Below are 26,446 nucleotides of genomic sequence, written 5' to 3' on the forward strand. Positions count from 1 at the left end.
CCTCATCCGTTAAGTGTTCGCATTTCCTCTTTCATTGACGACTCTTCTTCTGTTTGTCCTTTCCCTTAGCTTTCCGAGAGGGCCGGTGAGATGTGAACAGCCCCCTGGAAATTTCCCCACTTAGTTCCTAATTAAAGAGGTCGGCATTTTCCCCTACCAACTCGTTTAAGCGTCGCTCTTGTTCCACGGTGAGCCTGGGCTCGATCGCCAATAGACCTCTGGTGGTTGCACTTATGTCCCGTTTCTCGCCGCGCCACTCGCTATCCGTTTGAGCAACGGGCACGCTCTTCTTCGCCTCCCGGGATCCCTCGCCCTGACTCCTTCTGGACTTCGCCCCATTTCCGCTTTCGCCAACGTCCATCCGAGTCACTTTGGCTCCGTGTTACCAGATGTTCCTGTTTGCCTGCAATTATCCCGATCTCATGAGACCTGTGTCCATCGCCAGCCCCTCTCCTGCCATATAAGGTACGACAATGATCATGGAATTTAATCGCCCTCCTTTGGTCTATCTCTATTTTCCCTATCCTTCCGCAGATTAGTGGGTACTTCACCGCGAGGTGGGCCGTAGACATTACTGCTTGAAGGCGATTCAAAGTGTCTCGCCCTATGATGACGTTATAAGCTGCTACAACCTGTAGGACTAGGTATCTTATCCTCAAAAGCTCGGCGTCTTCGTCTATCCCAAAGACTGTGTCCAACTCCACATAGCCGCGTACCCGAACTTGCTTTCCCGAAAAGCCTGCCAAGTGTCCTGTGTATGGCTTCAAATCTTTGTCTGTTAACCCTAACTGTTCGAACGCATCCCCGTAGATTATATCTGCTGAGCTGCCTTGATCCAGGAGCACCCTCTGCACATTGAAACTGTTAATTCTTACCATTACTACCAGCGGATCATCTGCATGAGGCTTGATTCCCTCAAAATCTGCGCTTGATACCACTATATCCGGGTGTGGGCACCCAAATTGCGCTGGGTACACCTGTATCGATGCTGCCTCCCCCGCTTGTCTTCGTCCCGCTATTGATATGTCGTCGCCATCCTCGCATCCTTCAGCAATTACGTTAGCCGTTTCCATCATTCCTTCGTCATTCTCGCTGTCAGACCCCTCAGTCTTTTTCCTCCTCGTCGCCTGCGATTGCCTCGCCCTGATTAGCTGCCTGATTTGACCCTTATGCCTAAAACCGTCGGTGGTGTCGTTGCCTTCTAAGTTGTGATATTCACACCACTTGAACTGATCATCCGCCTTGCACTCTGGGTCCATGTTGCGATCATCTTCCCTGTCTAAGTCTTCGATTCCTGCTTTCAATAGTTGTTTCGTTAATTCCTTATCTGAGCGCTCTCTCGGCCTCGCTCGCCGGCCCACTCTAGCCGTTCGCCAAGAACGCCGGCATCCGACATTATCTCTCCCCGCACTGGGTTGCCCTTCCTCGCCTTTCCTAACAAGCCGGTCAGCTTTTCTAACCTTCTGCCCGTGGCTCGCTTCCTCCCCCTGTATCCGTTTTCTTGCCAGCGTCACCCTTGTCGCCCTCTCTTGCTTCCTCTTGTGTACTTCAGTTTCTTCTTCCAGGATATAGCCTTCCGCTCGAGCTCGGACTTCCGCCATTGAGCACGCCCACTCCCTACGTAATTCGCAACTAAACTTTCCCCGGGACAAACCGCTTTTGAAAGCGCACACGCACATGCGTGGCTCCAGTTCCTCGAACCTCGCGGATGCGGCACTGTATCGCTCCATATACTGCTTCAAAGTTTCGCGCTCGCGCTGCCGAATATCAAACAAGTCATCAACCGTTCTTGCGGAGAAATGGTTAAGGAATTTCGATGAGAAGTCACAGAACTTGGCTAGGGACCCTTGAGGCAAGGTCATAAACCAGTCCATAGCCACTCCTCAGAATGTGGATGAAAACATTTTACATCTCACTGCGTCAGAGACCGCGCTCATCGCCATCTCTGCATTAAAATGAAGCAAATGATCTTGTGGATCAGTGTTCCCATCGTACGCTCTCAATGCGAGGTGTGTCATATCGTCCGGCACAGTCACCTCTCGCACTGCCGTCGAGAAAGGTTTGACCTCAGCAGCGGCCTCAGCTTCCTCTTCTTCTTGATTCCACTGTCGAAGGTGATAGTACCTCAATTGCTCTTGGAGGCACTCATTTTGCAACTGTAAATCACTGCTTAAAGAACAGCGTGTCTCTGCACGGCGATGCCTATCCAATCTCGCAGTGCGCGGGGAAGAAATGTAGCCTCGCTCCTGCTCCTTGCCATGCTGCTGGCGAGAAGGCTCCATCAGGCTCCGCTGCCTAACCGAGAATTCAATAGCAAGTACCTGGATCGCACAGGTTTCCACAGAAAATTGAACTTCTCCCAATCAAATCACGAGTCACGCATGGTCTATATCACGATCTTCCAAGAAAGCTGAAAAGGAAATCGTAACAGAGTAACGAGCTTCGCGTAACCAAATCGCGATCCATGTGGTCCGGGAATCGAAATCTACCCATCCCCACAGACGGCGCCAATGTTCCGGTCAAGAACATAGAATCAAGGCATGGTGCCTAGAGTGTGTGGAGTGTGATCGGAAATCTTAGAGAGATGAACTCTTAACTGTTTAGAGAGAGAATTATAACTGAATCTCAATGTTGTTATTGCCAAATAAGCTAAGAGTCCCTTACAATTGGTAAACGTCCCTTATTTATAGATTTGGGGTTGGGTCTTCGTGCCTTTAATCTGTCTAAATGGGCCGGTTGGGCCTTGGGGAGAGCGGGCCAAGATCCAGGCATGTCCCGCGCCTAAGGCTGGGTTCCCTGGGCGAGGGACCCTGGGGTCTCGCCCAGTCCATCCACCTCCACGGTACTTTTACCCGAAGGACGAAGGCTCTCAAGTAGCATTAGTGGAGAGTGATCCTTATGAAGAAGCAGCGGTCGAGTCCCAGCGACCGGTAGAGCAGATTATAGTCCCAACACAGGTTCGAGCTGAGAAACCAAAGCATGATGACAAGACAGAGTTGAATGGGTGAGTACCTGTAGCACCGGCTTGGTGGGGTTACATGGAGGCTTGTTGTGTATTCGGTCAGTTTGAGGCTCCGCCACTTGAGTCTCTACCACCAGTCGTGCCACTTTTCAAGATGCGTCGCCAGGTTAGAGGTTGCTTCGAGAAGGAGATCATTGAGGTTTCCAGTGCAGATGGGGGTAGGGATTGAGAGTTTTTCTATTTTGGGGACTTGAGAGTTATGCATCGAACTTATTTATTTAATTATTATGTCAGACTATTTTATGGTTTTGTTATTTCATTTCAGATGTAATGAGTTTATGGTTTTGTACTTTAACAACTTCACACGTGGGTGTGATTACTGTTTCTTTTATTTAATTGCAAACGTTATTTCAGCTATCCGACGCTTTATATTTATATGTTCGAGTTCAACTATAAATGATTCAAGAATAAAGTCTTATGAATTTCGTAAAATGAACCTTTGTCATTTAATTCAAAATTAATAATTGAATTGACGAAAATTCTTTACGAAAATGGTGATGCTTGATTTACTGTATGACACTCGAGAAATCGGGGCGTTACATGCGAACTACGGGTTACGGAGACGAGGTTAGAACATCGCCATTGTGCTCCACGTCGGTCGGCACGACGAGCGACTCGCTAATAAGATCTCAGTTCAGGATATTCAGTCGCAACCCTAGATGGAGCAAGAAGCTTCATCGATGGTGGCTCAGTCGCAAGTGGACCAATCTCAGGCGGGGCTGGTGTCAGATCGAACTCCTTGACATGACCCGGACCCGACAGTTAGTCCATATCTGGGCCCTGATCTAGGTCACTGAGTGCGCGTTGAACCTTTGGGAGGTTCTGGTTCTGGATTACCATTCAAATTCTCAAGATGACAATTTCTTGTCACTTTATGCTTTGCAATGAGTATAAACAAAAGTAAGGTCAGACCTTATCTCATATTGACATATATTTTCCTGGACCAATTTTAACTCATGGCCAGCTCTATGTTGCTCTTTCAAGAGTCAAATCAAGAAAATGGTTGAAATGATTGATTTTAGAGGATGAAGGAAACCTCTCAAACGCAATTAAGAATGTTGTATACCAAGAAGTGTTTGACAACATGTAAAAGGTTTGTTTTCTAATGATCTAATTTTTTTTTATAACATTCTGAATTTGATCTCAAATTTAGTCATCATGTTGTAACAGAATGGTGAAAAATCAATCTTTGCACGTTCATCCTTTTACATAGTGGAACCAAGATCCAATATAAATGAACTACAATTTTTTTATTCAAAGTAGTCAATGTTATAAATATAGGAAATTATTTTAATTTAATGTCCAATGAAACTTAATTTTGTTTATTATCCTGTATAGCAAACCTAATATATACAAATCGATGTATTTACAGCTTCTTAAGCACAAAACTTGGATTACCTAGATGGCCAATATTGAAGATTTCTATCAACACATTCATATATTCATCAGACTAATCAGATATAGTATATGATAACTGGTTTTAATATTTTATCATTCATTAATTGTTGTTATTTGTTTGTTCATCCGTGTTGAAATCTTCAATTTAAATTTTTTTGTCATTACTATGAAAGTCTTATCTTCGTCTTGGTGCAACTACTAATTCCTGTATATCAACCGTCATGGGTAAAATCCGAAAATAAAAACCCTCCATGCAACGCATGTTTAAACACACTAGTTAATTAATATAACAAAATTATTCCTTAAGATATTTCTCGGCCATCATGGAGCGAATAATATTTCACTCACAAATAAATAATATAATAACACGTGTTGCTATAATTTATGAAAATTAAATAAAAAAATACATTATTTATTTAATTCAGGGTTTCACAGTATTTGTCATATCTTAATGTAGGCAAGACAATTGTCATGGTGACAACTTGAAAGATCAACACTTTGGTAATTATTGGTTCAAATGCAAGAACAAGCTAAGAACTTGAACTATATTGCAAGCACTAAAATGTAAAAAGATGAGAGGAAATTCATTTACTTGACACTGTTGGAAGTATTTTATCATAACCATAAATATAAGGTATTTCACAACATTCAGTGTTAGGAATCAAAATTTGATTTCACATTAGAAACAAATAATATTGAAACTTAAAATTTGCTTCCTAAACTAAGGTCATAGCATAACTGCAAAACGCGTATGGAAATCACTTCTAGGAAACTACCTTCAAACTTGGTCTAGTGTCTTGGAGTCTTGGATGCTTCAAATTCCTTGAAGTGGACTTTAATTTCTTTGTCTCAAATTTGCCTTGCATACTCGTTCTTGTACAATTTTGGAGGCTTGTGTTTGAATTTCTTCTGAACTTGAGTTTGACTTAGCCATTTGAACTTGTATTTGACTTATTACTAGATGCTTTAAAATTTTCTAAGTGGATCTTGGATGCTTTAATTTTGAATTGGCTTTGATATCTAAAGTTTGTATTGATCTTAAATTTTCAATTCAACCGGTTTCGTGGAAATGCGTTTTGAGCTAGACATGACCATTGGAATGTTGAGCTAACCCTCAGGACTTACATTTCAAGATCATCGTTTTGATAGTATTCGAATTGGGCAATGCCTATGAATTTTTGTTATAAACCATTAATTTTATGTAGTGTGAATTTTTGCTTATGAAGGCAATGAGAAAAGAAGGAAAACACAACAAATAATAATTCCCCAATCACTAGTATTCAGTGAAAAAAAATTCAAAAAAGCATTTTCCTTTGGTTAATAGTCAATCTATGTAATGTTATTTTATGAAAATTTAAGGACAATAAGGAGATTGTTGTCCAGGCCCTCCAAAATAGAATATCGGTTCTTGTCCATCTTTGACATCATTGTCGACACTGTAACAATATGGTTCTTCAGCCCTTGTGTTTATAATTGCAGGGTACTTAAGTTGTTGTGAGTAATCCTTAATTCTCAAATTGCGCATGAAGCATGCCTCTCCCCAACGATGTTGTGCAACATCACCACTCCCCATGGCTGTTCTCGTGTGAGGGTTTTTCTTCACCATCGTACTATGCACCTGTCCACCCCACTCAACTAATAAGGCACTGTGCCTCAACCCTGTGGCACCAAATAATTTCGCAGGCCAATAACCCACAGGCATATTCTTGCCAACTTTAAGCCACCAGTTCCCCGCTTCATCCTGAATTAGCACACAAAAAGGTATTTAATATTTTAGTTGATGTTACCAAATAACTGTGAAAAATAATTTTTAGGTAGGTCTGAAACGATTTATGTGTGTTTAAAATGATTCAATAACATATATCTGAGTTTGAAGAACAAAAGTGAGCATTACCCAGAACATTCCAACGTTGATATCATATTGTGATCCACGTGAATGTGAAATTGGTTTTATGGCAATACCAAGTGCTACTTGGCCTGTATGCACAAACCCAGGGCAAGTAACATCAAAGCAACCTGTTGACTTGTATGAATCTGTCTGCACCGTGGAAATCAATAAACAAAAAGTCAATGTTATTGATTTCCTCTGCTCTATATTTTGAGGTTAAAAGTTAAATAACTAATATTACTTAAGAACCTAAACCATCAAGTAGAATGACTAACTTTTCAATATATAATTAGGTACTTACAGTCCAGTAAGCAAAGAGTCGAGTGCTATTGTCACCATACAACTTTGGATTCACCTAAACAAACATATGTGTATATATAGGGAGAGTGAGGACAGAGTGAGAAAATAGAAAGAAAGAAATAGTCAATTGCATATTCACTGATAATACTCCATATTATAAATTATTTACATGAGAGATTGAAATAAAAATGGTTAACTTGTGACATTGGTTTTCTTTTAAAAAGTTACATGACTCTATTTTTTTAATATTGACTATTCACAATTAGATCACGCACGTAAAAGATATGGTTAACTTGAAATTGCAAGTAGAGACAGTAAACTAACCACCCAGCCTGCTTCGACGCTTTCAAAAAATTGAGGACCATTTCCTGCCTTAAGCCAAATTTGAGCAGTGGTGAAATCATCTGGAAGATCAACCCTTGGATTCCAAACGTTAATATCTGCTTCTGCACCTATGAAGTTGTATCCCACAGTCTCAAGATATGCTTTCTGCATGTCACATTGCAACCAATTAGTTACACAAAATCAAAATGATATATCATGTGTGTGTATAATTATATAGTAAGTCTATACCGAGCGGTTTTCTGGAATGTATACGTCAGAGCCATTGAATATACGGGAATTGGAGTTTGTGGTGTTTGTTGATTTTACGAAATGTATTGGGGGTTTTCGTCCAAATTGATCTAGAGATTTTGCTCTTAGTAGGTCCTCTTCACGAATTCTTCGAATGGGGATAGTTCCTTCAGGACAACTTCCACTTTTCTGCCAAGTCTGAAACGCTTGGAAAGTGCTCAAGTTTTGGGATCCTAGAAAGAATTCAGGGATTTTCTGCATAATTCATTGGTTAATAGTGCACATTCTGTCAATTTAATCGGGATAAAATGAAAATAAATCATAAGAGTGATTGTTATTATGAATTTGAAGGTTCCACCAAGATTACCAATTTTTTGTCTAGTCCCTACAATTAATGAATCTTCATTGTTTGATGAAAATCTAACTAATCAGATTAAAAAAACATGTGATTGTTAAACTCGAAAATTTATCCCAATATTATTGTAGAAATATCATGACTACAATGATCATGCCCAAATTAACTACACTTAACCCGAATGCCCGTAAGTGTGGTAAATTTGACTTCACTCCTAATATTATATCAAAATAAAGAAAATCTAGTATATATTTCAAGAACCGACGCGTGATGACTAAATTAAATTACTAATAAAAGAACCAATAAAATACATTATTTTATTCAAAAGAATTTTCTACTTAAGAGTTTTTGTGAATACAAACAAATCAAGCATTTACGAATCAAGTTTAACATTTGTTTAGGACATTTAAGCCTTTATATCTTCTTGCTTTAAAACTTTCCTAGCTTGAATTGAAATCACCTCTAAAATAGTAAAATGGTGAAATGATTAGTGATATCTTATAGAACTTCAATGAATCGGGTCATGTATGTCATTCAACCTGTTTATAATCTTAAGGTGAAACTAAAGTTTTAAGATGGTATTCATATACTTAGAACAAGATATAATACTCATTCGTTGCACGAGTTTATTACCAATATGTTTTAACATTATATAAAATTATAATATTTTCAAAAAATAAATAGAAAAAAATATTAAATTTATTAAACGAAAATTAATTGTGTTGACCCTTGACACGATTTAATAAATAGTATTGTAGTTCTATTTGTGTAAATAACTAATATTACTCATATGTAATTAATAATTAATAATTACTACTTAATGATAAGAATAAAAATAATTTTAAAAATTTAATGGTTTATTTGTTTAATAATATGAAACATAATTAAATGAATTTGAAATATTTTAAATAAAGTGACAAGATTTTATGTTATCAATTAGGTTATAGTAACATGTTTTTTAAACTCTTATCAACTATCAAGTATAAACTAAATTAACTTTTTTAATTATAATAATGTTACAAATTTAATAGACAAAATAGTATTTAGTCTATACTTAGTATATTATTTAATTTTAAGAAACTAAAAAAGTTGATAATTAATAGTTAATAAATGAAAAATATAAAATAGTTATTAATAATATTGTTTATCGCATATTTAGGTCAATAATTAATAGTTTAATTGTATAACCAATTCTTATAATATTAATTAACATATAATAATAATGAAAATGAGAAAATAACTAATTAACCTTTTCATTTATTCAAAAATAAAATAAAATGAAATATCTATATATATATATATGTATATGATATATTTGTTTTTAGTATTTTTTAGTATTATGACTTTCTTTGTTTACACTTAGAAAATAAGGTATTCTAGCATTAATACTTAATACACTTGTTATAAATAAAAATAATTATTATTTTAATTTATTATTTTCTAAATATTCATCAAATTGTGATTAGTAATTATATTTTAAATAATATTAATCTCAATTTTTATAAACGAGAAATTATAAAGTCTTGCAATTAGTTCAAAATATAAAATATTATTAATTACTAGTTAATATTGTTATAAATATAAAGTCTAACTAAATTAAATTTATTAATATTATTATTCGAAATTTTTCTTCAAGTAGTGATTTTTACTTAAAATTTACATAATATTAATGCTTGATTTTAAATAGGAGAAATTGTAAATTTTAATTTTACAATTAGTAGTTAATAAAATGATTAATAACTAATTAATATTTTATGAATGCGATTCGACATTACATTTCATTTTTACTATTAATATTACTATTATTATTATTATTATTATTAAAGTTCATCAAAATCATTAAAGTTGTGATTAATAATTAAAGTTCATCAAAATCATAAATTTTTATTTTTAAATATGAAAAATAGAAAAAAGTTATCATTAGTAATTAATATAATGAATTATATAACGGTTATTAAAAACAAATTAGTATTGTTATTAAATTATAGGTCAAGTTATATATATATATATATATATATATTTTGATCGATTGATATTGATATAGATTGATTAATAGGTTGTGTTTATAATTTACACATTATTTTAAATTTATTATTTTATAATTTACAATTCTCTTTGAATATAAACATACAAATGATAAATTTTTCACTAAAAAATGTTACGATTTGGAGGCCACACTTTCTACAGTCGACCTAATAATGTACCTGAATAGTGTGATCTTTCAACGCAGGATGGTCGAAAGCAGGTTGTTTGTAGATATCGATGCAGTCAATAATATCACCATCTTCACTCTATAGAAAAAATAAGTGCAAGTTTAATATTCAAATACAATAATTTACAGTCCTTCTAATAAGGTTATTAATAATATTTGTACTATTAAAATTGGATAATATTTAAAATTTCTAGATATTCAGTATCATTTCGTTAAATATTTTGTTGAAAATGTTTAAAAACTTCTGATGCACATTCCAATATTATGACAAAAAAAAAACTTGGTTTTCAAAAAAAAAACGTGAAAAAGATGATAGATGCTAATTAAAAATGAAGTACTCTTAAAATTTATCCTCTTTTAACTATACACATTTCTGTAAAAAAACAAATTACACACATTTTATATATTAGCTTTTGAATGGAGGGAATTATATGAAAACATTACAAAGAGAGAGTCAAGAATGTAAAAGCTAAAACGATAACAAATTATAAAAAAAAAGTGTGTGAATTGATTACCTTGATGGTTTTTACAGCAGGCTTGTTGAGGAGTTTCAATTTAGCTTCTATTTCTCTATCAGAATGTGATGAAGCTCTTGCTTCAACATTGAATGCTAATTGGCTACAAGAGGCAAACAACACCCAAAGCAACAAAATTGCAACCTTAAAAATTTTCATGCTCTATACTCTTAAACTGTCACTTACTAACCAAGAAATATGCAAAATGTAAAGTGGCACTAAGATTTATACAAGAAATTTATGCAAATAAATAACATAAAAATGAATATAGTTATTAATGCATTTATTGTAAAATTTTAGGTTTATGTACTTAACTATTTTTCGCTCATATCTAAATTTATAAATATAGTAAGTTTGACTCAATTAATACGACTTTTATTATACGAATAAATAATTTAATAATAGTATATATATATATACATAAATAACTAAATAAGCATAATAAACATGTCGTATGGATATTACCAAGTATTAATATATAAAGTTTGTGCAACTTTTTCTGTTTTTTTCTCCTTTTTGTTTTTTCTCCCCTTTGTAATTGGGATTGAAGTACCCCCTGTACTTCCTTTCAATGATTTTGTTTTTTTGCTAATAAAAAATATATATATATATAAAGTCAATATTTTTTTATGTAAGTTATAGGGTAAAACTTTCACACGGGTTTTCTGTGAAAATGTTTTCTGTGAAAATTTTAGTATAACTTTAGTATTTTTTTCATTTTAAGATAATTTTAGGTGTAAATTTAGATAAATGTATGCAAAGTTGATGGTGAAACTATGTTAACAACATAAGGCAAAGTTTATTTATGATAATAATTCATGTGAACACACTCTCCCATGTGATTAGCAAATCAAAGAATTCAACCCTACACCATAACACCAAAAACCGTTTAATGCCCCAAAATATCTGTAACAAGACACACCACAATAGTTGTATCAAACCAAGGCTACCAAACGAAACAAAAATTCTTACCACGAAAACAAAACCGTCGAAAATGCAGCAATCACCATGGCCTAACTCCACGACAACAGATTGAAAAACCCAGAATATTAATGTAAACCCTCGAATTTCAGGGCATTATTTTGTGTCCGAAATGCGGAAAGTAAATAATGCAAATCATTTATCTTCGTAAAACAGGAGCGTGAACTATAAATAAAAACACTCTTAGTGAAAATAGTTTTCCTAGATAAGACTGAGTAGTAAAAAATGCAGATAACCCCCTAATACAAGGCATTTGTAAGCACACTGATCGTGTCACGTCGTTGACATCCAAAGTAGATTTTCCTCTTCATCAGGATCTTTATCTACAACACTTGGAGTTTACTGCAGATAACACAACACATCCCAAAATCGAAGATTATTCGTCATCGTCTGGTGGAGACGCCCAAGGTACATCCACAAGAAGGAAATAGTGCAAGTGTTAACTTCTTTCCACCAATTTAACATAGGATGTGCACATGAAACATACAATGGCACACAACAAGGCATGGTAACACACATATAATACCCGATGACAAACATCGTTTCAAGCATATTCTGGTAGTTAGTCACACAGGCGCAATTAGGTTTTCTAGGTCATATTCAGAATCACTCGCTCACAAACGTATCATGCGTGGTTGGGATCACCATAAATCATAAACATCCTTAGCTACTCGTCGCAACAAAATCTTCTTCCTCCATCTGCATTAGTGTACGAGATCAATCGGTACGAATCATCGATCATTAGAAATATATAATAATAATTTATTTTCAGTTGAGAAGGATTAAAAAGCTTTAGATAGCTCAAGGGTCGTTGAATTGAGCTTCTGAATTAAACAAAGAGTCCTATGACTGATTTAAAATAAGAAAACTATAGAATTATTTTAATATTCAAATGAAACTCTATAAATAAAAAGGTTTTGAAATTAATTATTGCTTAACTAATTTCCATAATTCGCAATTAAATTCGATTCAGGAAAAATAATAAAATATAAAAACTCAATCAATTAATAAAAGGAGACTATTCGTTAAGATATTTGCCACCATCGCGGCTCGAATAATATTTCAATCACAAATAATTAATAAAATAGTACGCGATGCTGTAATTTATGAAAATTAAATAAATAAACTGTTTATTTAATTTCGGGTCTTACAAGCGCGAGATTGTCGATGTTGATGCGAAGATAATCGTTATTGAGGACACTGACGACGACCTAGATTTCCTGGGAGACGTATCAGAGGTTGTGTTAGTGTATATAGGAGGGTAAAGCCTACGGGTTGTAAGGCGTAAGTTTTGACCAATTGGTGTTTGTAAATTTGGGGCATGGTAGGTCCTTGACACATTACTTTTTGTGTGGTTCTCTGTGGATGGGAATCACAGGGAATAGTTGGACGTAGGGGTCTAGAGGAGGCCATTTTGAGCTGACTATTCCTTTTAATAAGTGTAACATTTGTACTACTGATGTTTCTGACAATTTTATAACTCTTGCCTTTGGGCTTATGTTCATATTATGGTGGACTGTTATTTATGTTAAATCCTATACATCATATGTTGAGAAAATCTTTTCATTTGAACCAAAAAACTACCCGTGTTTTTTGTAAACAATTTTGCATATTTATTTCAAGAAATGTTACTAGAGTGACCCCCGAAAGTCGATGCGTTACATCAACCAAACTTCCATACAAGGATTATATTGAAATTCCATTTTTCTCAAATTCAAAATCATGCATTATAATTAGTATATTTAGAAAGTTGACATCCCTAATCACTTTTATGGAGGTTTAAACCATAGGGACCAAATCTTAACAAAACTCCAAAACTTCAAGTTTGCGTTCATGGAAAATTGGTTCCATTGAACAGAAATTAAAGGTCGTGCAAGAACTTAATGTGAAGACACTTAAGCTATAACATGTTATATCACTAAATCACTTTAACAAAGTTTACATGTTCTTTTAGAGCAGAAAAGGATGGGTCATGGCGTTTTTGTACCAATTATAGAGCCTTAAACATTGCACTATAAAAGACTCGTTTCCCATCCCCATTATTGATGAATTATTGGCTGAACTTCGTGAGTCTCGATTCTTCTCCAAGTTGGATTTACGATCGGGTTATCACCAGATATTAGTTCGTTTTGAGGGTCGCCACAAAACTGCGTTTCGCACACATCATGAACATTATGAGTGGCTTGTCATGCCTTTCAGCTTGATGAATGCTCCTGCCACATTTCAAGCGTTGATGAATGAATTTTTCCGTCCATACCACTTGACGATATCCGCACACATATTAGTTCGTTGGTTTTTTTCGACGATATCCTGGTTTATAGCCCAACTTGGGAAGTGCATCTTGACCACTTGAGCACAATGCTTGCGTCCTTGCAACAACATCATCTCTATGCTAATCTCTCTAAGTGTTCTTTTGGCCAAACCAGACTTGAGTACTTGGGCCATTTTGTCTCGGATCAGGGAGTGGAAATGGATCCCTCAAAGGTAGAAGTTGTTCGCGATTGGCCTGCCCTTACTATAGTAACTCAATTACGTGCCTTCCTCGGATTGACAGGTTATTTTCATCGATTTATTAAAGGATATGCATCTATTGCTGACCCACTTACTGATATGTTGCAAAAGGATAATTTCTATTGGTCCACAACAGCTGATTCAACATTTAATGCATTAAAGCATGCATTGACCACCACTCATGTCTTATCCTTGCTTGACTTCTCAAAGCCTTTTGTGGTTGAGACAGATTCTCCTGGCTTGGGAATTGGTGCTGTTCTATCTCAAGATAACTATCCAATTGCTTATTTCTCTAAGAAGCTCTCTCCCCGTATGCAAAAACAATCTTCTTATGTTCGTGAGCTTTATGCTATTACAAAGGCAGTAGCTAAGTTTTGTCATTATCTATTTGGGCATTTTTTTTCATTATTTGCACCGATCAGTGTAGTCACAAACACATTTCTTCTCAAGTGATACAAACTCCTGAACAAGAAGCTTTGCTCCTTAAGCTCTTGAGATTCAATTACTCAATTGAATATAACCCTGGTCCCACTAATCAAGCTGTTGATGCATTATCACGTTCCTTCCATATGGTTGTTTCAGTTCGCATATTATTTATCCTTGATGATATCAAACGCGCAGTGCCATATTCCCCTAAGTTACAAGCTCTAATTCACTAATTTCAGACCGATCCTGCAACGCTGCCACTTCATGATTTAACAGATAACTTACTGTTTTGGTGCCACCGCTTGTTACTTCCTGCTGATGCGCGTGAGCTTAGTACTCAAATACTACATGAATTTCATTCCTCGTCCATTGAGGGTCATGCTGGATTCCTCAGAACACATTCTCGCATTGCGACTTATTTTTCTTGGACAAGAATGCGACATGATATTCGTTAATATATAAATAATTTCCAAGTATTTCAACGTGCCAAAACCTATCAAACACATCCAGCTGGTTAATTTGTTAAGCCCATTGTTTATTTCAAATCAGGTTTGGGAATACGTTGCTATGGACTTTATCATCGGGCTTCCATTATCTAAGGGTTATTCTGTTATTGTTGTCGCTATTGACCGACTCTCTAAGTTTGCTCATTTTGTACTTTTGCGGTCCAATTTGACAGCACCTCAAGCTGCAGAAGTTTTCATTGACATTGTGGTCAAGTTACACAGGATTCCCACTTCCATTGTGTTGGATCGCGACAAGGTGTTAACTAGCTCATTTTGGCAGAATCTATTCGAGCTCTAAGGCACTTCCTTAAAGATGAGTTCCGCATATCATCCCCAAACTGACGGTCAATCTGAAGCACTTAATAAATGTTTAGAGGTGTATTTGTGTTGCTTTGTTGCTGAGAACCCTCATTTGGGGGTATCGTTTCTTCCTTGAGCATAATTCTGGTATAATAGTTCATTTTAAACATCTACTGGTATGACTCCTTTCAAGATTGTATATGGCTGAGAACCTCCGACCATCATTCCTTGCTCTGTCCGTGATGACACTCCCTTTGATGTTCATTCTAAATTGGTTCAAAGGGACCAAATCCTTGCTCAACTGAAGCTTGACTTTTCTCGCGCACAAACGCGTATGAAGTTGAATGCAGGTAAAAAGCGAACTGAGATTGAGTTTAATGTTGGCGATTTTTTTTTGTCAAACTGCAACCTTACCATCAACACCCTGAATGTGTCACTCGTTGTCAACTTCGCCCCTAAACATTTAAAATTCAAGTTAGTCTCTCCGTCAGTTTTGGTCAACTAATGAAGATAACATGACTTTTGGTCAACTAATGAAGATAACATGACTGTTAAATGTTGACGTGTTAAATGTTAGGCAAATTAGTCCATGAATGTGGCAAACGTCTACCGTTTAGCCCCTACTAAAATATCACCAATTTTACAAAAAATGAGTGTGAGGGGATTTGACCCCAGAACCTGAGGGTGACAAAACAAGTCATTCGTCAATTGAGCCACACAATTTGATGTATATAATGTGAATTAAATTATATTTATTTAAATGTTTGATGTTAAATTGAAATTAAAATATTTAAGTTTTTCTTCATCTCCTCATCCTCATCATCATTCTTTTTCTTCTTCTCCTTCATCATTGTTCTTTATCTTCATCCTCCTCTTCCTCCTCCTCCTTCTCTCTAGAACTCAGGTCAATTTCATTCCCCTTCAGCGATTCCCCTTGATTCTTCATTGCTCTGCCTCTGTACTTCTTCTTCTTCAGCTCATGTAACTAATGATGTGTGTGTGGGTGCAGAGATTTGAGTAGATTATACTCGTCAAGCACTACGAAGTTGGATTATTTTTTGGTAATTTGAACAACCTAATACTAGATTTTCTTTTGGGCTGAGATAAAGCTTGTTGTCGTTTTTTTTTTTTTTTGCAATCTAAAACACCCATTATTGTTCTTCGAGTTTTTCTTATTTGGGGGTTTTATATTTTCCTCATGTAAATCTCAAAACGTTGTGCTTGGATGTGAGCTCTGGTTCAAGGGGTTTTGTTATCTTTTTTAGGGTTTTATCTTTGAGTTGAATTTTGGAATTTGGATTCATGGGTTCGGACATAGAAGGAGGAGGAGGATGAAGATAAAGAACAATGATGAATGAGAAAAAGAAGAGTGATGGATATGAGAAGTGATGAGTGATAAAGAACAATGATTAATGAGAAAAAGAAGAGCGATGAACAATGATAAATAACATCTAACATTGAAATAAAAATTAAATTAAATTCACATTATATACATTAGATTGTGTGGCTCAAATGACAAATGATATATTTTGTCACCCTTAGGTTTTGAGTTTGAATCTCCTCACACCCATTTAGTAGGGACTAAATTGCTGACGTTATGCCTGCCACTTTCAGGGACCGCGGGATGGATTTTTAGAGTTTAGGGACGAAGTTGAAAGCGAGTAACACATTTGGGGACCAAAGTGAGTATTTTACCCATTAGAGCCCCCTTCAAAGACCAAACTTCACCTAATTTTCCATGTTTTTTTGCTGAAACAGTGCAGGGGAGATCCAGGTTCTCAGCTCCAGAAGGCGCTTAAATTCACCCTGTATCGACCTTGGGTGCTCGTCAGGTTCGGCTCCATAATAATTGGGTTCCACAAGTTCTGATCCAGTGGGACGGTGCTGGTGATTGCACTTGGGAACCTCTATCTTATATCCAAGATCAGTTCCCTCAGCTTGACCTTGAGGACAAGGTCTTTTTTTATGAGGAGGGTAATGTTATGATTTAGAAGGCATTAGGTGACACCTCACAAGGACACGTGGCAGCTGATATGCACAAAGAAGGAAATGGGTCTGATTCTGTTAGGAGGAGTAACAGAGTCCACAAACCTCCAGTACGTTTTAGGGATAGAGGGAGAGGAATTGAGGGATATCTGAGAATTGTTCTACTATCTTGTGCTGTCATTTTCCCTCTTTTGAATTCTTATTGATCTTCTTATGTCATTCTGAATCTTTTCTTATTGTACGGATGTGAACCTCTTCCTAATTTCAATAATTTTGCCGATGTTGTCTTTTTCTCATTGCTGAAATTGTGACTAATTGCTTGGGTGGAGCTGCAATTTTTTTTGCATAATTTTAGTTTATAACATTGCATTTGAAAAGTAAAACCACACGCATTCCTTGACATCTGAGCGCACACTTGACTCGATCATACATGGACATGCATGCCAATTGCCATTGGACTGGGCGAGACCCCTGGGGCACTCGCCCAGGGATGCTTGCCTCAGGGCGACGCGCGAGCCAGGGAATCGGGTCTCCCCCGAGAGGCCCAACCGGCCCACTGAGGATAGTTAGGGACGCCCGCCCCAACCCCTAGCCTATAAATGGGGGCAATTACCAATTGTAAGGGACACTTAGCTCATTTGATAAATAACAAACTTGAAATTCAGTTACACTTTCTCTCTCTAAGCGGTTACACGCTCTCTCTTTCTATGTTATTGGCTGGAACATTTGGCGTCGTCTGTGGGGAACGGTAGATTTCGATTCCCTGACTACGTGGATCGTTGTTTTGGTTGAGAGAAGTTCGGAATTTTGTGCAATTTCCTTTGATTTTCGTGTTTTTTTGGTTGAATTTCTGGTTCGCGATTGAAATCTGATGGAGACTCGCCGACGTCGACACAGCGAAACGCTGGAGCAGAAGCGCAGTTCACCACCGCGTCGTGTGAGGGGAAGGCCGTGTCGTGAGGAGGTTCGTCGCGAGCAACCTGAGCAACCTCCTCCTCCTCCGCCTCCACCGCCTCCTCCTCCTCCTCATTCTCCGACGCCTCCATTACGTTCTCCACCGTCCTCACCTTCACAACAAGGATCTCCAGCACGCTCGCCGGAGGTCTCAGGAGATGGATCGTCGTTGCCTCAAGCTCCGATCACTCACAGAGATTGGAGACGCTTGATCCGCAACGTTGACAACATACGGCAGCGGAATGATTACTTGCAGGAGCAGTTAGATTAATATCGCCTTGAGCAACGGGACGAAGGAGAACGGGAAGCGGAGGCTGTAGCGGAGTTTGAGCCATTCTCAGCGGCGGTAAGGGAGGTAGCCATACCTGACAACATGAAGGATCTTGTTCTGGAGACGTATAGTGGAAAGACTGACCCGAAGGATCATCTGCTTTATTTCAACACAAAAATGGTGATAAGTGCAGCTTCTGATGAGGTGAAGTGCAGGATGTTCCCGTCAACATTCAAAGGCACGACGATGGCTTGGTTCACGACTTTGCCTCGGGGATCTATTGCGAAATTCCGCGATTTCTCGTCAAAATTCCTCGTTCAGCTCTCCGCAAGCAAGATCAAGCAGGTCACAATTGATGATCTGTATAATGTTCGCCAGTTAGAACGAGAAACTTTGAAGCAATTGAAGCAGTACAGTGCCACATATGTCAAGATCGAGGAGTTGGAGCCGCAAGCCTGTGCGCACGCCTTCAAGAATGGAATGCTACCGGGGAAGCTGAACAGCAAGCTAAATCGAAAGCCAGCTCGTTCGATGGTGGAAGTCCGCGCTCGGGCAAATACCTACATCCTGGATGAGGAGGACGACACGTTCAAAAGGAGGCGTGCAAAAGTAGAAAAAGATGGCGGACAAAGGGACATGTCGCCGGCAGGAAGGCAAGGCCGGGAGAAGGGAGAAAGCAGTAAGCGAAGGGATAAGAAAGTCAAGCCACCGGAGATGTTTGCGAAGGAGCAACTCTATCCGAAGAAAGAAAACTTTGAGCGTTGCCGCCCATGGCAACAAACTGACCCTCGCCGGCACGAGAGGCCAGGCGAAGACATGAACACGGAATTAATAAAACTACTCCGGGAAGTAAAGGCAATGCATGCAGTCGAAGAGAGCGAGAAGGAAGTTAATCTGCCACGGGAGGCGGTAGACAGAAATAAGTGGTGCGAGTATCATCGCTCGGCGGGCCACGACACCAGTGACTGTTTTACGTTAAAAGGCGAGATCGAGAGGCTGATCAGGGCGGGACGCTCGCAAATGACTGACCGCGGGCATGGTGAGCGCCAACAGGGAGTTCGCCAGCAGGATGATCGCAGGCGGGATGGTCGTCGATGGACACCGAAGCGGACAAGAAGGAGACATTCGCGACGAGGAAGAAAGGAGCTGAAGAAACCTTCAACAAGGATGTCAAACAGTCGGTTGGGACGATCAATACAATTGCAGGGGGTTTCGGCGGAGGCGGCGACACGCCGTCAGCGAGACGCAGGCATGTGAGGGCGGTGAGTTCAATGCGAGAGTTTTCAACTCCATTTGGTTTTCAGCACCCGGATATAGTGATATCGTCGGCAGACTTTGAAGGGATTAAGACACACAAGGACGATCCCGTGGTGATGATGGTGAGGATCAACAGTTTCAATGTGCGAAGAGTGCTCTTAGATCAGGGTAGTTATGCGGATATCATCTATGGCGACGCGTTTGACCAGTTGGGGTTAATAGATAAAGACCTGATGCCATACTCCGGAACTTTGGTAGGCTTTTCAGGGGAACAGGTCTGGGTGCGTGACTACTTGGATTTGGACACAGTCTTTGGTGTGGACGAGAACGCAAAGCTCTTGCGCGTAAGATATCTGGTTTTGCGGGTAATGGCGTCGTACAATGTCATCATTGGTCGGAACACGTTGAATTGCCTCTGCGTAGTGATATCAACGGCTCACCTGGCGGTAAAGTACCCACTGACCTGCGGAAAAGTAGGAAAGATTGCGGTAGATCAACGGCGGGCGAGGGAATGCTACAATAACTGCTTGAGCTTGTATGGGAAGAAGGGAGCTGGCGCTGGGCATAGATGTCACGAGATCGAGGTCTTGGAAGGCGGTCAAGGTCAGCAGGGCTTACAGGGCCAGGGTCAAGGCGGCGTGAGAAGACAGGAACGGTGGATTAATGAAAGGTATGGGGGGCCAAGAAGGAACCGAAGTCAGTAAAGGCCAAATGAAAGGACGAGGAAAGATGGGCAATTTACCGATGCTCATGCTGAGGAGCGCTAGGAGGACTTGGAAATGAATAAATCTAGTAGGGGTGTGTTAGCGATTGAACCCAGGCTCACAGCTGATTAGGAAAGGAGCTTGGAAAAGTTAGTAGGAGACAATTTTGACCTCTTCAATTAGAGCCAAAAAGACACAACACTCTGGAGGTTGCCCAGATTCAACAAGCCAATACAGCTGGAGGAAAGTGGAGAGAAAGGGGCAGCGCTACAGGGTGCGATTCAAAGCGAATTAGGAAGAGTCCATCAATTTCAGAGCGAGCTGAAGACTGAAGAAGAGCGGTGCCAGGCACGTCATCGCAGAAACAAGGGAAAGAGGAAGGTGGAGTGTTGGAAACCAGCGGGGGCCGCGAATTCGAGACCGACAAAGGAGGCCCGGTGCGTTAGGTGGGAGAACAGGCTAAGCAAGCCCACTTTCTACTATGGGGTAGCTGAGCGGGGCGACCAGCCTCCCAAGGGCGAAGAGTGGGTGGTGAGCACGTCGGGGCTGAAGGATGAGGTGCTTGGCGTGGTACTTTAACCAGAGGGGACGACTACCGGGAAAGCAAAACGGGCCTATGACAGGAGCAATGGCGTGGCATGGAGGAGCAAAAATTAGGACAAAAATAAAGATGTACTCTTTTTCTCCATCACGGGAGTTTTTTAATGAAGCATCCCTCAATAAATGTAAAAATCTTTTTACAATCAAATACAAAAGGATATTCTCAGCAATAATCCTAACTCACAACTGAATTGTGACGGTCCCCCGGTGGGAAAAATTCCCTGAAGGTGGCGATCCCAACACGAACTTGATGCCTGGGGATCGCTCCGGAGAGTCCGGCGCGACCGCTGCTACCCGTCGGCGACGTGTGCGGATGAGCTTCTTATCCCAAAAACCTCCTCGAAATATGGGCGAGCGAAAGCCTCCCTGAAATATGGGCGATCATTTCTAACTAGGCTAAGCCTCGGGAAACCCACATGGCCATTGGGACCCGAGCCACCATAAGTCCTCGCCAAATAAGGCTGGCGAGGTCGCTCCTGATCTTACGGGAAAAGCGTGCGAACAAAGCCTCAATTCAAAATTGAGCAAAAGTCCTAGTCAAACCTGGCACACTCTCAAAGTCGTTGAACGTAATTCAGGCTTATACCGAAAAACAAACGCAAAAGCGAAACATGGTGAGACGATAAGCAAAAGGAGAACAAAGGTGCTCAAAACAACTATTCTCATTAAAACAAATATAAACAAAGTTACCGGAGTTGACGGAAAAAGTCACAATTATTATACAATCGTTCTAAGTATTACTAACAGTATTTTCCTATTCTATGTCTTCATCATTCAGGAAATGCTTGGCTACAAAGCTCGAAGGATCCTCGGTACCAACCAATCCGGCAGGGGTAACCTTCTTGAGCGCCCCCATTGGGCTAAGGTCTAACTGGGAATGGAGGCGTTGAATTTGGGTTTTGGCAAGAAAGAAGCCGCGACCGCGTTCGAAAATGGCAGCTGCAACGACATCTGACCTTAACTTCTTTTCAAGGGCCTCCGCATCGGATCGGGCTTGGGCCCTGGCTGCAACCATAGCTTCGTCCTTCTTAACCATTTCTGCACGGAGGGTCTCAAGTTTCGCACCCATGGAAGAAATGGTTTGATCTTTGGAGGCAAGCAAGTCCTCCTTTGTATCAGACTCCAATTGCACCTCCTACTTGAACCTCTCAAGCGTGTTCTCCAGTTCCAAGATCTTCTTGTCTCGAACTCCAGGATGACCTCGGAACGTTTGGTTTGTTCTGCCAACTTTTCGGAGGAGGCGGCTTCTTGGGAGGCTAGCTGAGCCAGGAGCACCTTGTGCTCTTCAACGAATTTGGAGTTGAGGGCACGAAGGCGAGTCACCTCTTGCTGCAGAGCTTCGATAATCTCTGGCGGCCCACTTGTAGCGATGGAAAGCGTGGAGCAGTGTTGTCAGGGCGCCCTCGGACACTCATTCCAAACCCTGCCTTTGAACCACTTGATCTATCCTCTCGGCTCGTGTCGGCGTGACGGAGAGGGTAACTAGCATCCCAGGATTCTCGGAGACCAGGGATTGAGGTGGCCTGTGATCTGGAAGCGGCAACTGCGTCGAACCAGTGGGGGTTTTGAGGTTTTCCCGGCGAGCGGCGGGGCAGCAGCTCCACCAGGGGCAGCTTGAAGGAGCGAGGTGCTGGCAGAGTTGACTCTAGGGGGGCTTTGTTGACGAGCTCACCCTATACGACGGAGGAAGGGACTAGAGTCGTCTTGGGCGGTCCACCAGGCTCACTAGAGGTGGAGGCGGCAACCGGGACGTTCTCCCCGCCAGAAGGAGAAGCGGCGACCGAGTTGATTTTCTTCTTGAGCGGCGGTTGTGAGACCTCTTCACCGAAGCTCTGGGGCGCTCGTTTCCTGTCCTCGCCCTCCAAATTGGTAGGGGAGGGTGTTTTGTCGCCCTTCAAGTGGACTTGAGCAGGAAATGGGACATTTTTTTTCTTCTCGAAGGCAGCCAGGAGGTCTGCGCTGGTAAAGTTCATTTTCGCTGGTTCAAAGGACAACAAAGGAAACTCCGTAAAATATAGGGAGCATGAAATGAGCAAAGGACGAGGAACAAATCAAAGGAAGGTCAGGAGACCTAAGTATGTGGGAGTTAGCGAAACCCTAGCTTTACCGATCACACGAACGCGGTCTAGGACCGAAAGTTTAGCAAGGAAGCTGATGACAATCTTGTCTTCATTGGTCAAAGAACTCTCGGGCGGGTCGGCTATCTGGGATGTTTCTTTGGTCCAGTAAAATGGGAAGCGGGCGGTGCCTTCACTTGAAGTAAAAACTTCGGGATATTCGGGGGACACCACAATTTTGAAGTACCTACGAGCGAGGTCTTCCATGATAGTAGTCCAGAGGGGGTTAAAGCGCTGGCGGTTGGGCCTGGCTTCCAGGGAGACCCAGTCGCGCGGTGGTGATGGTTGGGTGGCCACGCCATAAAAATAAAAGAAATGGGAAGGCTCTGGCTCTCGTTGGATTGCGTCACAAAGGATTTCGAAGCAACGCAGGAAGTCCCAACTGTTGGGATGGAGTTGAGACGGGGCAACGTTGATGTCGCGCAGCACAGAGCAAATGAAGGGGGAGAAAGGGAGCCTAATCCCCAAACTGGTTAACATGTACTCATACATGTAGAAAAAATGGAAGTTGCTCGCGTCATTATACGGGCGGCGAAGCCAAGGACGCTCGGAGGCTAAGCAACCGCCGTAGTATAGAATATTGTCAAGGGGTTTCTCATGACAGAATCCGTCGGACCTCGAGGAGAGGTCAGAAATTGATTTCCACTTCTCAAAATAGGATGGTTGGTTGGGGATTGTTCCAGCCGGAAGGCCCTTTGGAATAGGAGTCGGCAGGGATCCGGAAGACTTGAGTCGGAAAGCGACAATGTCTATTATGTCAAGAGGGGCTCCCCCAGGAAGGGGAAGGTTGACCGGAGGGACATACCTCAGAGGAGTGGCAACGGTAACGCCGCGAGAGGAGTTCTTGGTGCGGCGTCCTGATGCCATGGGGAGGAAAGGTGCGAGATCTTGTGTGAAATGGAAGAAATGAAAGCAACTTTGAGGTTCTAGAAACTCACCGGAAAGAGGGGCAGCGAGAGGAGCGTCGTGGGTACTGGAGTAGCAGTTTGTTGTAGGGCTTTTGTGTGCAAAGAGGGTGACTAGGAGTGGAGGTTGCGAAAGAAGTGAAGGGTGGGGTAGCAACGTCTTTATACGAAGGGGGTGACTGTTGAGGGGAGACGCGTGTAAGATTTCTGTGGGTAGTTGCTGATGAACGTGGGGGGAAGGTGGAGAATCGTGCACCATGATGGCAGAAGAAATGATTGAAGTTGAGGGATTTTGGGGAGTGGGAACGACACATTAAATGGGAAGTCATAACGGCTGATGCTGATTGGTTTGAATTCAAATTGGCAGGCTTTATTACGATTAGAGGGGACATTTTGAGGGCAGCGGTTGAGATTCTGCAGATTCGCTGACCTTTGCATTTCTTCAGCATGATTACATGTGGCCTACACGCGTCAAGCCACCATGATTCACGACGATCACAGCTGCAGCTGGGCGAGCGAGCCAAGCGCTGTCGCCACAAGCCTACACTTGGACTCGTGAGCTCAGAGGGGCCCATTAAGTAAATCAAAGTTTAGCTTAACCTACTATGCCATGTTGGCAATTATTCTTGATCACTAGGCCTTGACATTAGTCAGTTTTTCTCATGCTTGTCACCCCTGTTATTGAAGACACTCTCAGCTCTCATGCTTCGAGCTCGGTGTCTTGTGGACTGGGCGATGTAAGACCCGATTTTAGGGCATATTATTTTAATAATAATATTGAATAATATTCTGTGAATTACTTGTGCTAGATGTGATATTATGCATTTTTAAAAGGTGATTAATTATTAGAGGCAATATTAAGTCTTAGAAATATCTAGAAGTTGGCGTGCACGACGATACAAGCATTTCGACTGTAATATTGCTAGGGTTTTGCGACGGCGACTTTTAGGTCAAAATCGGCCCGACAGCGGCGATGAGTTGGCGAATCGAGGCGAAAAGGACAATTTCGTGGGCCACACCTTACGGGGAGGTGGTGGGCATGGTTTTAAGAATATTCCATGAGGGAATATACCTTTGTTTTATTTTTTGAGGTTTTATTTAAATTAAATGAGTTTTTATTTAAATAAAATGTATTTAATTATTTTTAAACCTATTGTTTATTAAATAATTAATTCTGAAAAAAATTTTGAGTTATTATAATGGTGGTGAACGAAATTTTGGAGCCAAAACCATTAGTAAAGTTTTTGAATTTAAATTTGAAGTTTTGAGGCATTTAAGAGGGAAATTGTGTATTTAATGCCTTAATTATTTTGGGTTTTTATTTCAATTATTATTTTAAATATTGTTTTGAGGAAATCTGAACATGGTGAAGGTGGTGGACGGCCAAGGCATGAGGAGAAGGAAAAATGAGTATTTTGCAAGTATTTTCCTTTTCTAGCTCGGTTTTATGAGTGAGAAATTTTAGGGATTTTGATTCCTTGACTTTCAATTAATGAGGGATCAATATTTTAGTTTTTAAAATCTTCAAGGATCTTCTCATATCTGATTGAAGACCTTTTGGATTGAGATTTATATATTCTAAAAGATTATGGATTTAAATGATAGTTTTAAAAGGGATTTAATTAGGAAATAAGCCAAATTTTGAGGACCGAATCAAGGAAGGTGGGAAGAGTCTACAAACACTAAAATGGGCTGGAAATTTCGTGGGTTTGGGCTTCTTCTTGGGGAGAAAGAAAAGCATTTAATGCTTGGCTCTCACCCCTCACTATAAATAGAGCCTTTCCCCCTCTCATTTTTTCTCACCCCTCACTATAAATAGAGTTCTCTCTCCCTCTCTTATCTTTCTTTTATTTTTATTGTTCTTAGGTTAATTTAGTTTCTAAGCGTTGAGCAAGGTCATTCTCAATATGCTCTATGGTTGCAGCTTAAGCTGATATGCCAAATCTAGAAGAGAATGATTTTAATCAAGTTGCTTAGAAATGTTTATCTATTTGAGGGTTTTCTTAAAGAAGTTCTTGATGTTCTTATTTTGTTCTTATGACCTTCAAAGAAGAAAGGATTTTATAAAGGAGGTTTTGATCTTGGGAGGATTGAATCAATGCGAAAATTATGTTTTTCTTCGAAAGTTCTTCAAGTGTTCTTATGATCTTCAAGCAAAATGTTTTAGAAAAAGAATGTTTGATCTTATGAAAGAAATGATTTTGGATTTTCAAGGTTTTTGGGGGGAATTTCGTGATCAACAAGGGGATGGGCTTATGATCGACTCGATTGTCCGATTAGTAACGTTACTCTGTCCGTTCGTTGGTAGGAAATTTCCAAGTGTAGATCTACCTTCAAGGAGCAACCCGAGACTTCTAGGAAAGCGTACCTTTGAGGTAAGGGCACTTCGGCTATGATTGATTGTGGTTGTATGATTGTGAAATGTTAAGGACCTTAAGCTAGATGAATATGCTAGTAAGGGCACTTCGGCCTCGGCATAGATAAAATGTTCGTGGCTGGGAATGTTAGAAAGCATGATACTAGGACTATCGATGATATATGTGCTAGATATGTTATATGATTATAATGAAATAAATCTTAGCTAGTATTATTATGAACATGCCTATATGCCTAGGGTGTTAGCTACATTTATTGATATGCATGCAAGTTACTATGCTATGATATT

The 26,446-nt window shown here is 39.9% G+C and overlaps 3 protein-coding genes and 1 long non-coding RNA gene across 5 annotated transcripts; 2 read left to right on the plus strand and 2 right to left on the minus strand.

Annotated features, from left to right (window-relative positions):
- Window positions 1-260: 260 nt before the first annotated feature.
- On the minus strand, window positions 261-1,874 carry LOC130719610 (uncharacterized). Its single transcript, XM_057570228.1, has one exon. The coding sequence runs from the start codon at window positions 1,872-1,874 to the stop codon at window positions 261-263; it is 1,614 nt and encodes a 537-aa protein (XP_057426211.1).
- Window positions 1,875-5,774: 3,900 nt separating this feature from the next.
- Window positions 5,775-10,422, minus strand: LOC130721273 (uncharacterized). Its single transcript, XM_057572038.1, has 7 exons — window positions 10,264-10,422; window positions 9,741-9,827; window positions 7,182-7,436; window positions 6,933-7,097; window positions 6,610-6,663; window positions 6,315-6,458; window positions 5,775-6,161 (listed from the first exon to the last, which is right to left on the minus strand). The coding sequence occupies exons 1-7, from the start codon at window positions 10,420-10,422 to the stop codon at window positions 5,775-5,777; spliced, it is 1,251 nt and encodes a 416-aa protein (XP_057428021.1).
- Window positions 10,423-13,996: 3,574 nt separating this feature from the next.
- Window positions 13,997-17,269, plus strand: LOC130716614 (uncharacterized). 2 transcript variants are annotated; one of them, XR_009012097.1, is made up of 3 exons: window positions 13,997-15,337; window positions 16,602-16,669; window positions 16,746-17,269. It is a non-coding gene; the product is annotated as an uncharacterized LOC130716614 (long non-coding RNA). The 2 variants fall into 2 exon arrangements; XR_009012096.1 differs by lacking the exon at window positions 13,997-15,337 and adding an exon at window positions 15,830-16,048.
- Window positions 17,270-18,300: 1,031 nt separating this feature from the next.
- On the plus strand, window positions 18,301-20,159 carry LOC130719611 (uncharacterized). Its single transcript, XM_057570229.1, has 2 exons — window positions 18,301-19,237; window positions 19,405-20,159. Exons 1-2 carry the CDS (start codon window positions 18,301-18,303, stop codon window positions 20,157-20,159), a joined length of 1,692 nt encoding a protein of 563 aa, XP_057426212.1.
- The last annotated feature ends 6,287 nt before the right edge of the window (window positions 20,160-26,446 follow it).

Source organism: Lotus japonicus, chromosome 5, assembly GCF_012489685.1.
Source record: "Lotus japonicus ecotype B-129 chromosome 5, LjGifu_v1.2".
In the NCBI taxonomy this organism is placed as follows: Eukaryota; Viridiplantae; Streptophyta; class Magnoliopsida; order Fabales; family Fabaceae; genus Lotus; species Lotus japonicus.